This window comes from Seriola dumerili, unplaced genomic scaffold (genome assembly GCF_002260705.1).
Source record: "Seriola dumerili isolate Sdu_G_001 unplaced genomic scaffold, Sdu_1.0 BDQW01000097.1, whole genome shotgun sequence".
Taxonomy (NCBI): domain Eukaryota; kingdom Metazoa; phylum Chordata; class Actinopteri; order Carangiformes; family Carangidae; genus Seriola; species Seriola dumerili.
Genome location: NW_019174352.1, coordinates 1161256 through 1175021, shown reverse-complemented (window position 1 = coordinate 1175021; position 13766 = coordinate 1161256). Strand labels below are relative to the sequence as shown.

Here is a 13766-nt window from a genome sequence, read left to right as displayed (position 1 = left end):
AAAGGAAATCTATGAACCCACAGACACTAATCACCTAACTCTGCATCCTCCCTTAGCTCCACAGGGTTTTTTTTTTGTGTCTTTAAGCGAATTGTTTTGGTTTTATGACGCATAACTGGACTGACATAACACAGCAGGTGTTTAAAATGTTTCGCCGCCACGTTTTTACAGTAGCCCAGAAGGGCCAAACCAAACACTGGGGTGAAGGGGGTGTTTATATATGCCTGTCTCATTCTGACACGTTTTCTCTCTGTACCTCTCACTCCCAATAAATCAGCCCAAGCTATATATAGAAATATTTATTAATAACATCTGAAGGGACAGTTAACACAGTCTGCTGTAGGTTCATAATACATCTTGTGTTTACAATATGATTAGTATCTCACAACAAAAGAGAGATTTAAAAATGACTCACAGAAACATGATGCATGCATTGTACCTACAAAGACAGAGGAAAATCGTCATTGTTATTTGTGACAGTGTCCAATACAAAGACATAAACAATACTGGTATTAATCCCAATTTTTCCAAAAACAAACACTGGCTTATTAAAACAAACCCCAGGGTGTGGTCCCCGTTAAAGAGGAGAACATTAGGTCCCATTATTGTGTGTTTTCAGAGAAGACACAATCCAGTCACTCATTTCCTGGCAACAGAAAGACTAATCGCGATTTGACGACATGATTCTGAGTGATCGACTTCAAATTTAGTTTTTTTAAATGGGAGCCCTTCTGTGATGACAAAGCCCCCATCAAAAAGGCACGAGGGATTTCCCACTGGTTTGTTAAGAGGGATGTTAGCGATGCAAGGCTCGAGACGTCATCGTGAAAAGATATGTCTGTTTTTTGTTTTTTTTTTTACAATTTGTGTCTTATTTTTGTAGTTCTGGCCATTATTTATATTGGTTATGATTACCCACTGACCCCGCCCACCCTGCAATAACAAACCATCGTTTTGGTTACAACCTGTTGTGCTGCCCTCAGGCGGCCAAAAAAAAACAACAACAATTAATGCAGCTTTAAATACATCGTTAACCGAGGTATAAGGAAATATTTTGTCCCTGTCTTGTAATTTCAGAATCTAATTGTAAGACCTTAAGTATTACAGCTAATATTGTGTTCACATGGGCAAATATTCCCATGTTCAATCAAATATCCTCAAACTAACTAAAAATGAACTTAGCTGAGTACAGTCTGGTGATCACAGCGGGAACAATGGCCAAAACTACAAAATAATACCCAGGTTATAACAAACCAGAAGGCCCAGAATATCACTGAGAATCATTAACATCATACTTAGAGATTAGCAGTGATGTTGCCTTGGAGGAGGCTCTTTTTTTTTTTACCAACAACCAAAACAGGCCCGTCATGGCCGCCACCACCAACACTGATAACAACTGTTTCTTTTATTTTGACCACACCCCGTTAACAAAGTATGACAATTTAACATGCAGTAAATAAAACACTGTATGTTCCATCTGTCAGCTGCTTTACACGTTGTTGGAGCGAATCCTCTTCGGTTTACATCATTACAGGAAGAGTTCTGCAAGGAAGTCACCCATAGCGGTAAAACTGAGGTTTACACTGAGAAAATCTCCTTTATCCACGCCCCTGTCCTGGTCTTCGGCCACATACCTTATAGACAATGAGAGGCTTCAATGTCCCAACGCAACAACTAAAGAGCTGAACCTTTGTTGATCTGAACAGGTACGCGCTGTCACGTGACGTTTCCAATTCCGTAGCCATGCCTGTCTAACTCTTACTGTATCAATGATAGCTGATCACGCACACGAATCACAAGTCACAGCTTCACACATTCACTTCAAAAATGAATGATTTTGGTCCACAAACTGCAAAATTTGCTATAAAAGCTTCACCTGTTAGATAATCTCAACCTGTTAATACTGTCAATAACAACTCAAAATGATGAATGAAAGTACTGTAGTAGTTCAGCTGGAATGTCGTTAAGTGTTTTTTTTTTTTTTGTTGTGAAGACACATGAGGAAGTAAGAAGTGGGGATTAGCCTTTGCAGCAGTCTTAAGCACACGAAAGCCTAGTTCAATCTAATGACACGTCAGTTTGAGTAATGGCTTATAGCTGATGCTACTACTACTGTAGTCACTTGTTAGTCACACCTTGTACTTTACGTCTTAGCCTCTCGTCTTAGGACTCTCTGCAAGTCCATCCTCCATCATTCTACCACTCCGAGGCTCTGTGTGTGTGTGTGTCAGTGTTTGTGTGAGTGTATGGGTGTGTGTGTGTGTGTGTGTGTGCGGTCATGGTGATGGTGGGGTCTTCAGTGAGTTGGTGGATCCTCCTTGGCTTCCGCTCCCTGTCGCTCCCTGTCCGACCCACTGGACGACCACAGAGACAGAGGGAGAGAAGATGATCCAGTTAGTTACAGACAGAAGTGAGAGAAAAAGTGAATTGAAAGAAAACCTTAGCTTATGTTTCCCAGCCGCTGGGATTGTTTTCACCCTGTGTGTGTGCGTCGTCAGGGCAACATGTGGTCCTGGAGACACCTATTGTACCTGGAAATCACCGCCGAGGTGGTTGTGAGTGTGAGACAAGTCTGGATTTAGCAACTGGTAAAGTGGGTGAGCCAGAGACCACTGGGCCCCCAAAGGACTGAGCTCCACTGCATGTCAAGTAGTTGCACATAACTTAAATAGGAGTTGGCAACACTTACAACTGTACTAATTAATATTTTTATATCAGCACTGGGTCTAATGTAATGTCAAAGAGGTCGTTTATTGTAACACACCCACAGAGGTCTGATCTGCTCAGCCTTTTAGTGTCTTTCAGCTGATTGTTTTGGTTTTCACAGTTGACAACTTTTTAAAAACTTTTTATTTTTACTCTCTTAAGTTGCAAGTATACGGCTGATGAAAGTTGTGTTTACAGCTCGTTTGGCTGCCTCCTAGTGGCAAAAAAAACCAAACGGTGACTGCAGCTTCAAGTAAACCATCAACTGATGCTGGCGCTAGTCAGTCGTAACAGCTCCCTCAGCGTCTATCCATTTTCTCTGCGCTGATCTGTTTCCTACCTCCTTGCACTTTTGTTCTCAGGATTATGCATCATTTCATTCAATAAAGAGTTTCATTACAGAGGGGAAGAAGCTCTTCAAAGTAATGAGCTTGCTAAGTGTCAGTTTGTGAGCGCTTTGAGTTGGTTAACGGGACAATAAGTTCGCACATTTTGTTACAAATACATATTTGTACCATCGACTCTTGTCTCGTAAAACGTTTTCAAAACCATTCCTCTTCTGAGAAGCAGTTTATACTCCAACAGAGGAGGTCAAATAAAAGCTAAGATAGCCGCCTCAACTGTGAGTGAAAAAGGTCTATTAGCTATACTAAACCACTTCCAGTGAGAAGTGGTGTAATCAAAATGATAGTATCCATGGTTACCTGCTATTTTTCCCCATATCAGGATTCTGCTGAAACGCTTTTCTTTCTCTTTTTTTTCTGAAAGTTGATTCATGATTTTGATCTGATCTGAACTGAACCCACCCTGGAGCAGGTTACCATGACGATATGTTTTAATGTGAGCCAGCCCTGTGGGAGTGAAAATCCAGAGATATGAACTCAATGATGGCTTTGGATCACACTAACCTTGCGTCATGGGAGCGGCACCCTGCGGTGCGCCTCTCTCTTATTCACTCATTCATTCATGTGACAAAGTGGAGCCAACTCAGCTCTCCCTTTGCTTTCCACTCAGTAGCATCAGAACTGGCTTGAAGTGACTCTGGAGAATTCGAGAGCAATTTTGTTGTTGGTCTTTGTCGTGTGTGTGTGTGTGTGTGTGTGTGTGTGTGTGTGTGTGTGTGTGTGTGTGTTTACAGCCCTGGTTGAAGAGATCAAGCTGGTGAATTATTAATGCTCTCAGTCTGTGGTCAGAGGGTCAGCGAGGTTTTTCTCCAACACTTTAGATAAGCCATAAAAGCCTAAAGTGGATAAGAAACTTGTGAGTGTGTGTGTGTGTGTGTGTGTGTGTGTGTGTGTGTGTGTGTGTGTGTGTGTGTGCGCCAGAGAGAGAGAGTATGTGTATGTGTTAAGTGTGCATGGACAGAATGTTGCATGTGTTTGGATTGATTTGTTCAATTTAATCTCTTTTTTTATGTGTGAATACTTGATTTGTGCATATCACTGTAGATACATAGAGTATATGTGCATTATTGTGTGTGTGTGTGTGTGTGTGTGTGTGTGTGTGTGTGTGTGTGTGTGTGTGTGTGTGTGTGTGTGTGTGTGTGTGTGTGTGTGTGAGAGAGAGAGACGTGTGCACTAGGCCAGGTCTCCTCAGGGCTTCTGTGTAGATGTTTTTAAAGAAACACAGATAAGCCATTAGCCTGCTGGATCTCAGGCCCTGCTGCTGCTAATGGCCTCAGATATGACACTGCTACTGGAGACTGTCTGACAGAGCCTCAGTGTGTGTGTGTGTGTGTGTGTGTGTGTGTTTTAGTGCTACACAAATGGCCCTTCAGACAGTAGGAGAGCTCTTCTAGCTTCACCACTGTTGGCAATATCAGGGTCACTGACCTCCCACAAATATTGCCTCCGGTAAACACAGTGTGACAACTAGTGCTTCATTTACTCCAGTAAAACACTGAGTGGTTACCTGGGAGAAGTGGAAGAAGAATCCTGGTGTCAAAATGCAACTGAATGAAATAACAGGGTGACTTAAGTCGTAACAGACTTTTCAAAAACACAACAAAATCCATGAGGATTACTAACTTACTACAACAGCTACTCCGGCTCAATCGTAGCCGACAACATGAGAACAACGTTCAGAGAGGAACCTGCCCTCAGTTCACAGTTCCCTTGGTGTCGTTGACATTCGACGGGTTCCATGAAAAGGAAGCAACATCCCTGATGTAAAGCACCTGAAAGCAGAGATGGCCTCGGCGCAGCTCCACAATATTCAGATCTGCGGTTTAGATTCAGTCTGAACTTCTGCTTCAGCTTTCCATTTAGTTATGTCTCCAAATGAATGTGTGTGACTGTGTTTTGTTTACACTTGAAAATCTGTATTTTTGTCAAAATGTTCCTCACTACTCTGTTAATATAAAACAAATATTCATGTTATATAAACGCTGCTCATAATCCTTTTAAATTCTGAAAATCGACTGGGAAACTGGGTTATCTTTCTGCTTCTTTTTCTCTTGTGATTTTTCACAGTGTGAGTTGAAATTTCTCTGGTAAATAAAACACTTGTAGCTGCCACTGTTTTCAAAGCAGCACATGTAACTTTAGTCAGTCGTCTGGGTGGTAAAATAATCTACACAGATGCTCATTATACATTAGTCGGCCTGATTTCAGATGGAAATGTCATTTGGGTAGCTGAAGAAAATCAATGACATGTTCATTAGAGGTGAAATAACAATCACGGGGTCCTTAGGCTCTCTCCTAATGAGCATCACCAGAATAAAAAATAACGATGTTGAGAGAAGGCATGACGACCAATCTTAACAGCTAACGAGTTAGCTTCCAGCTAGCTGGTGTCCTTTACATTTTAGGAATGATAAATATGCCATCACATCTGTATGTAAAGCTAAAGTGAATATTCAAATCCTTCAAAAGAGAGAAAAGACACACATTAGCTGGCAGATGCTAATGCGTGTCATAGCTGATGCTAGGCGTTACATTTACCCGGACAGCAATCCATTTTTGAAGCGTTTTATCTTCTGACCCCCTCAGCTGAATACCAATAGATTTAGCTTTGACAAGTCCATATGAATTTACATGAATCAGTCCAGCATCTGTTTTAACATGCTCTGTTTTTTTTTAATGAGTGTGGGCTGAGAATTCAGAAATAGAAACAGCTCAGTGAATTTAGCCGCCTCTGTCTCTCTCTGTCTCTCTCTCTCTCTCTCTCTCTCTCTCTCTCTCTGTAAGCTAGGTGCCTCTGTTGTGGCAATCAAAGCAAAACAAGTCAAGTACACATCAGGGTTATGCAGTCATTTTTGTTATGTAATTGTTTTATTTCTTTTCTCTTTTTTACTGTACCTCAAAATGGAAAACATAACATGGGAACGTGGAATATGAAACATCATTTAGATTCAATTCAATTATATTTATAAAGTTTGTTCTTTTAAGCTTCTTTTTTAGTTCAGAGAAGCTTCTGTACACTCCATTGTATGGACGTGTCTCATTGAAATGACCACTGCTTTTTGTGTATTTGCCTGTTAAATATTCTTACACACTTATGGTTTCACATATATGTTCTGATTTCTTGGTCTGATCATCGGTCTGAACGGTCTTTTTCTATTTATATAAATGGAACATGTGGCTGGTGATTCAGAGGTCACGTCTGTGTTTCTGCTTTCTTACATTGGAAATTAAAGCAATTACAGATACATCAGGCTTTTACCTCTCCTACATTAAAAGCTGAACACTTATTACTCATAACAAACCTGCCTTCATGTCGCTTATATCCCTAAGTTTAAGTGGCATGGTCGGATGGTTGTCATGAGATCATGTACAGACATTCATGGTCCCCAGAGGATGAATACTATTACTTGCTATTTACAATCCTCTTACTTTTCATCTAATACGGATTCACATTTGAGTGAAATGTCTTAATTTTCTTGTTGATCAATGTGCCATAATCAACAATAACTCAAGTACTAGACTCTAGTACTTTGGTCGATGATGAAGCACCAGTTAAACTCCCATCAGCCTCAGCTGTACCTTGCGTTTAGTGCTACTTGTCCAATGTTAGCATCCTTATACACTAAACTAATATGGTAAACATCGGAAATATTACCTGCTAAACATCAGCATCTTGATATTGACATTAGCATTTAGCTCAAAGCGCCGCTGTACCAAGATGCTAGCATGGCTGAAGACTGCCTTGTTTCCCCAGTAAGTCTAGTCTCACCTCTTTCCTCTTGTTTTCAGATGCTTAGTTTAAACCATCTATAGACAAATATTGTACCAATACACAGTGTACCTCTATGAGCGGGTGCCAGTGTGCGATGGGTTTCCGTGGATACGTTAGCATTTCACTCCAGTGGTCTCGTCCCAGACTCTCAGCCTCATTGCCCACCCTGCAGACTCCGATCACTTCATTATGTCCAACCCTGCAGGACAGCCAAGGATAACACACGGAGACACCAGAGTGTTGCATCAGTTAATGTTCTGCAGATGAAGTTGATATACTGCGTGCATGTAGCTCACTAACCGATCGTAGTCCATGACGGCTATGAGCAGGCTGATCTGGTCGATGTTCTCAGGAGGAACATCAAACACAATGGCCTCATTGTACACTGGGTTCAGAGTGTTACGCTTGGTTGACGTCTTCCTCTTCTTCAGCCTCCGGCCTTCACACATCAGGGACACTTTCACATACGGATCTAGGGGTAGGAGAAGGTAACGTAGTGCTTTCACTCAGAACAATAAAGCACTCGCAACGACTCGTGTGCACATTTGACTACCCCACCTCACAGCAGAAACACTACATTGTCAGTCAGCACCCACCTGAGGCTCCAGTGATGTCCATGGCTTTGAGATTTCTGGCTTTGATCATGGTGATGGTGAGCCTGCCCGCCGTGGGGAGATAGCACAATGAGAACATCAGCTCTCCCAGGTCCACATTGTCCTGCAAATCAAGATATTACATTTTTATAGCAGTACTGTTAGATTGTTAATTTATCATTTTAATAACAGACTTTAAATCACAGTCAAATCTTCATTTGCTATAATACGTCTCCTGGAAAAGCAGAAGATAATGATGCATCACTTGACAGTCATTAGTAGAAAATGATTTCTCTGCACTGTCTATACGGACAGGTGACAGATTAAAGGAAAAACCAACATAAGTCTTTTAGTAAGGGGCAACTGCATTTGCTGTGTTCATCCACTCATTTGTTAAGGTTTTCCTTTGATTTGTCAGCTGTCTTTCATGGTCTCAGCTTTTCCTACCAAATCGAAAAGATTTAGTTGTAGGAGTTTTTATGTTGTAACATCACAAGGATAGAAGGCTGAGTGATTTAAGAAGTGATTCAATGTTATGAAAAGCACAACTCTGGAACATGACCCCTGCCACAAAGAAAACTAATGAATACAAACCAAAACAATAGTTGCAGTACTGCTGTTAGCCTCAAGGCAAAATTGTTCCCTGGTTTACATCCATGTTGGGAAACAAGCAGTTTTCTCTCTCCCTGTCATTAGCTGGCACATACAAGTCTTGGTGCGTTTCCACCAATGACTGCAGATCAGTTGCACAGCTGGTGGCAGTAAAGTCTATTGCCTTGCTTCGCTCTCGTGCACACGTAAGTGCACGCTTGCACGTGTGCATGACATAACAGGAAATCCTGGAACAACTTGCAAAAACGGACAAACTCTTCATAGCGTGCCTTTAAGTAGCATCAGACCCAACAACTTTAGACTTCTTTATAAGCTACAACAAATGTTGCTCACATTTGCTCAAGAAAAGTCACATTCAGAATCAAACAACATAGAACTGAGCAAGAAGTGTTGGACTTTGGACTTGTGATAAAAAGCTTGAGAAAATCAATTTTGCTTAAGGATCATGATTAAGCAATTAAACCAAAGTAGTTAAAGGTTTTAATCAGTTTTTTGGGTGGATTTAACAGATGGCACATTATATGTAATATGTTAAGGGAATGATACAAGTCTTTGCACCTCAGACGTGGATCAAGCCTGTGACACCTCCATGGCAATCTCTCTAATCACATCTGCAATGTGCAGCAATGGCATGACTCACTGTTCATCAGCATGTTTCATGTTACAGGGTTGTCATGCGCCGAGCATTTCAACGATATGTGCAACCTGGTTTAGGATGATTTGTTTCATGTTGTTTTCCTAAGAGAATACAACCCTTGCTTTCACAACTTCATTTACATTCATGCACATGCGAGGCTCTTTCCCCAATTAACACATCTGAAAATAACGTGAAGGTGTGAGGAGCGAGTGATGCGCTTATACAAGTGCACAAGGTTTCTTACAGGGGAAACTCTGATCTCCAGTTTTATGTTTTCTTTCACACACTGCGCTGACACAGAGCTCCCTCTTACAAGATCTTAAACTGGAGGTTTAAGATCATTTATGAGTCAAATTTGTCCTAAAGTTTGGATACTTCATCACAATGAGGAATCTTAAAGGAAAATGGCAAATGGCAGATGTTGTTCCAGCTGTTTCAGCATCTGCAAATACAAGTCATTGAATTCAGTTAGAGCTCTCATAATATAACAAACACTCTCTTCCTGCTCTCAATTCAGCTGCTTTATGTTTCACTGTTGCAATGCAGGTTAACATCTGATGTGTCTTAATTCATTCTGCCCAATCAGTGATTAATACACAGGATGTTAATGATTTTGTATTTTGTCTTTGTCAGTAGCAGCCTATTAGATAGAAAGCCTAGTTAAAGGTCAGATGTAGTGGTTATACTGGAAAATCATTATTTCATTCAAACATCAATAAGTGCTCTGTCTCATGCTGATTAAGATTAATTGGAGTCAGGTTATACAGGCAACACACACACACACAACCACACACACACACACACACACACACACACACACACACACACACACAGTAGAACGCTGCTGCTCTGGGTGTTCTGTTCAAAAATCGCTGAAAATCAAATTGAACAAAATGAGATGATTCATCATGGAAGACAGCATCTACACGCCCGCGAGCATGTTAACACACATAGACTCACACATATGCACACACACACACACACACACACACAAAGAGTGTTGTCCGGGATCCGTGACAGTCTGACTGCGTGATGAGTTGATTCATCACACGTGTTGCTGAGGCAGAATCCACCTCTGACACTGCATCATCGCCGCTGCTTAGAGCCCCGGGTGTTAATGATGTACAGCTTATGATGTCTCCGAGGTGTAACACTCATATGAATTTTGGCACAAGCGCAGGCATGCACACACTAAACAGGCCGGCATGTACACAAGGCTGTAGACTGGCAAGCCCTTTAGCTCTCCACAGATAATGTGATAACCTTCTCCCATAACACACACACACACACACACACACACAGAATCGTGGAGCACACTTAAGTTTTCAGACTATAGAGTGCCGATCACTACTCTTATGAGCACTCAAATCAAGCCTGCGGTCAGGATTATGGTCACTTGTTCTCAGTCAATGAAATTAGACCGGTGCTCTAAAGCGCTCCAATAAAGCAGAGAGAGAGTGTGGACAGTCCATCTTCTCCAATTACACCACTAGCACCTTCTCTCCCTCAGGATCAGCCAGGCTTCATCCACCAGCCTCGCTCTTGTTGCGTCTTTAACAATCACTGACTCAGTCTAACTCTGTCTCACTCCTCTGCCTTTCTCTTTCTCCGTCTTTGTGTGTGTGTGTGTGTGTGTGTGTGTGTGTGTGTGTGTGTGTGTTTGTGCAGGGGCTTCTCGAAAGTGCTATGTTTAGCTTCTGTCGCTGTGAAATTAGCTGCTACATTAAACCTTTATTAAACAATTGGAGACAGTGACGGTGCTGTTTCCCAATACATCGTGATGATTCCCCTTATGCTTCTGACAGAAAATGATATTTATGCTGTTTTGCTGTGGGATGTAAACACACACTCCTTTAGTCTCGAACCCGTAAAGTTATTTCCCTTTTTGCTGTGAAGCAGAGGAGTGAAGAAATAAAGATTTTTATTTTTACAGCAATGGCTTTGTTTATTTGAATGAATTATACTGAATTAAATAGGTAATTAAAGAGTATTCAAACAGTTTAGTATTGCACAAAGTTGGCACTTATTCAAAAAGAACAGCTTAAATGAAAGCAGGAGAAACTGAAGGTTCCTGACTTGTTCCAAAGACACTGGATCCTAATGACATCATGGCGTCATCACTACAAACCTGGCACTATATAGTATAAATGTTTATGCAGTTAGTGTATAAAACTTAATGTACTAGACTATTTCTAACTAACAGAAAATTGTAAGTGCACCGCTGTCCCTAAATCAGACTGCGACTTTAAAATGGCTCAAATCCACGTCATGAAAACACGTATTCCAGTAAAATAAAATAAAATTCTGAGGTGTCTTGGATTCAAAGAAATAAGTGCACTAATTCATGCTTTCAATTTAGTCATTTGTGTCGATTAAAGCAGCAATAATTCAAATCAAACAGAGCCGTATATAAAAACCTCAGTCAGCTACTGTCTCTGTCCGAATGCATAACAACCACAAATCACATGTCCGGAGGAAGAATCTGCAGTCAAGTCACCCACTGCCCAGCCAGACGTTTACCTACCAGTATAAATGTGTACAGATACAAGACGTGTCAGATAACCTTTTCTATTCTGCAGTACACAATCTACACTTTTTGCTCTCGCACAAACTTTGGCAGCGGTGCTGAGAGTGATTCTTCTGTGGTTACTGGAACTGAAATACACTACTCTCAGGCTGGTTCGTGCACTTGTGATACTAATGTTCTCATCGCAGGGACTGTATCCACGGTAAACTGGTTACAGGTTCTTGTTGTTTAGCTTTGCAAATAATTTTCATGAATGTTTTCCAATATTATATTATGTGATGTGAGGTGCAGTTAGTAAGAGGAGAAAAGAAAATATGAATCTGTTCAGCAACAGGTGTTGTTATGTTATGATTTTATTTATCTAATATTTTTTATTTTCTTGCAGAGATTTTCTCGTCAGTTCTTATGACACACACCCACGAGGTCATGAACAAGTGTGTGCACCGGCATGGTGGGTTTTGTGGTCTTTTAAAGGAAACTGCAAATAGCTGACTTAGTATCATGAGGACAAAAAGCAGGCATGAGAATTTGTTCAGCTCACTTAAACATCGGAGATCCTGTTACACCAGGGCCAATCAACAGTACAGTATATCTGCCTGGGTGAACATGGTGGAAGTAAATAAATCACTGCCCAGGCTGAACTTTAGCTGTATGGATGAATGTACTCTGGCAGAATCAGGTTAGGCCGAAGGATCCTTCATAACTCTCAGTAAAAAACAGTGAGTCAGTACAAAAACTGCCTGGCTTTAGCTGATTGGTTGAAGTACAGATGAGACTGAATAGGCTGCAGCCTTGAGAAAACATGTTTCAAGACTGCAAATTTAAAAGTCTGTCTCATGCATGTTCCTCACTTCAACCTAGGTTTGCATCTATTGTTTAACGTACTGTACGTAGACATTTGTACCAAAGAGAAAGAGTCTGATGTCAGCATTTCAAAAGTTGTTAATTTGGAAATGTGAGTGTGATTATTGGAAAACCCTCTGCTGAGAAGCATCTACAGCTTCTATGCTTTAACTAATGTCACGATGAACCTCATTAAACCTGCAGTCACTACTTAGAAATCTCTTCCATTGCTTTACAGGAGCTAATGTTTTGGAGCTTCTCATGTTAATTGGCCCGAGGCCAAACTTACTTGCCGACCCTTGGTTTGGTAAAGTAGTACACGGTACAATTTTTCCTTTGATCCGTTTAAACTACTGCACTGCAACTGATTGTGTGGTGAAATGTTTACTCTGATTGAGGTGTTTTATATGGAGGATTTTTATTCTGATTGGGCTTTTAAACCGATTATAATCAGATCAGATTGGTTTCAGCAGAAAGGAGCAAGTGGGCAAAAAGTTCAGTTCATACAGATTAAATTTAATTAGTTCATAGTTCACAATTATTATTATTTTATATTTTTAATTGAAAATAGTTTTGGGTTGCAGTTTTTAAAGAAAGATAGAGCTAAACCAGAGTACGCATCTGTGTACAGGTTCTATGCCTGTTCACCTCTCTAATATGTCCAGGATCTCCCACTGACTCAATTGACCGTAAGCATCTGGAGAATCATATTTCTCACGTAGTCAATAAGGGCAAATGGGAGGACAAGTGCTTGTTATATGGCTCCATTTATCAATGTTGGGAAACGGGAACCTCCTTTACTGAATTAACCACACACACACACACACACACAACACATAAACACTCACACTGTGTATACACATGCTGACCCCATTTATCAAGGTCCTAATTACAGGCCAACCAGACTGCAGTCGATAGTATTGACTCGCCCTGCAGGAGCTGCAGGTAACAGTGTCTTTAAAGTCTTCATCGTCTTTGTCTCCAGAAGATCTTCAGCTGAGGAGACAGAAGGCAGGAACGCACATGTAATAATGTGATAGATGTCCAAAAGCAAATTGAATCTCTTGACATATGTCCAATACACAAGCTTCCCCTGAACTGGTACAAAGGCCTTATAACACCAGAGGGAAATTCATCCATGTGTCTTTGTGAAAAATGAGATTCTAGCCCATTGACTGTTTGTTGATGTAGTTACTACCTATCGGGCTGTAGTTGTTACACTACTGTAGCTGCTAACAGCTAACTGCAAACAAAAAACTCATATCAGTCCAGTAGCGTCGCTGGGTACTGAGGAGGGGTCGTCATCGTTTCGCGTCTCAAACCGAGAGTAAAAGTTGTCGAGCGCATCAGGAAGGAAGGCGACACTGACACAAGCAGGTGATGTTGTCCTGTAGTTGGTGACGGCCTGGATATGCTGTCACATGTGTCGCTGCTGTGGATTTTTTTCTGGGGCGTGTGCACACTTTGCCGCTCTGACGGGTGGGGCCATGCTGTTCTTAGGTGGCGCTATAGAAGCATTATGCTACTGCAGAGCGAAGGACGGACGCAGGGCAGAGTCAAGATTCAGTCTGAGCCAGCAGAGGTACATACAGGTTCCAGAGGAAGATTTTAATTTTAGTTTCAGTAATTAATGGTGTGTGGATTAAGAGTGAGACTCTATAGCTTCAACATG

At 41.2% G+C, this 13766-nt stretch overlaps 1 protein-coding gene across 2 annotated transcripts in view; it reads right to left on the bottom strand.

Annotated features, from left to right (window-relative positions):
• Nucleotides 1–2053: 2053 nt before the first annotated feature.
• syt9 (synaptotagmin 9) overlaps nucleotides 2054–13766 on the bottom strand; it is a 35571-nt gene continuing 23858 nt past the window's right edge. The window contains exons 5-8 of one of the 2 annotated variants that reach the window (XM_022746248.1): nucleotides 7479–7599; nucleotides 7183–7354; nucleotides 6945–7081; nucleotides 2054–2338 (exon numbers count right to left, since the gene is read on the bottom strand). In XM_022746248.1, coding sequence (XP_022601969.1) covers nucleotides 2277–2338; nucleotides 6945–7081; nucleotides 7183–7354; nucleotides 7479–7599 — 492 coding nt within the window. In that variant the 3' untranslated portion in view covers nucleotides 2054–2276. Of the gene's footprint in view, nucleotides 2355–6944; nucleotides 7082–7182; nucleotides 7355–7478; nucleotides 7600–13766 lie in introns of both variants that reach the window. The other variant, XM_022746247.1, reaches the window with a different exon arrangement.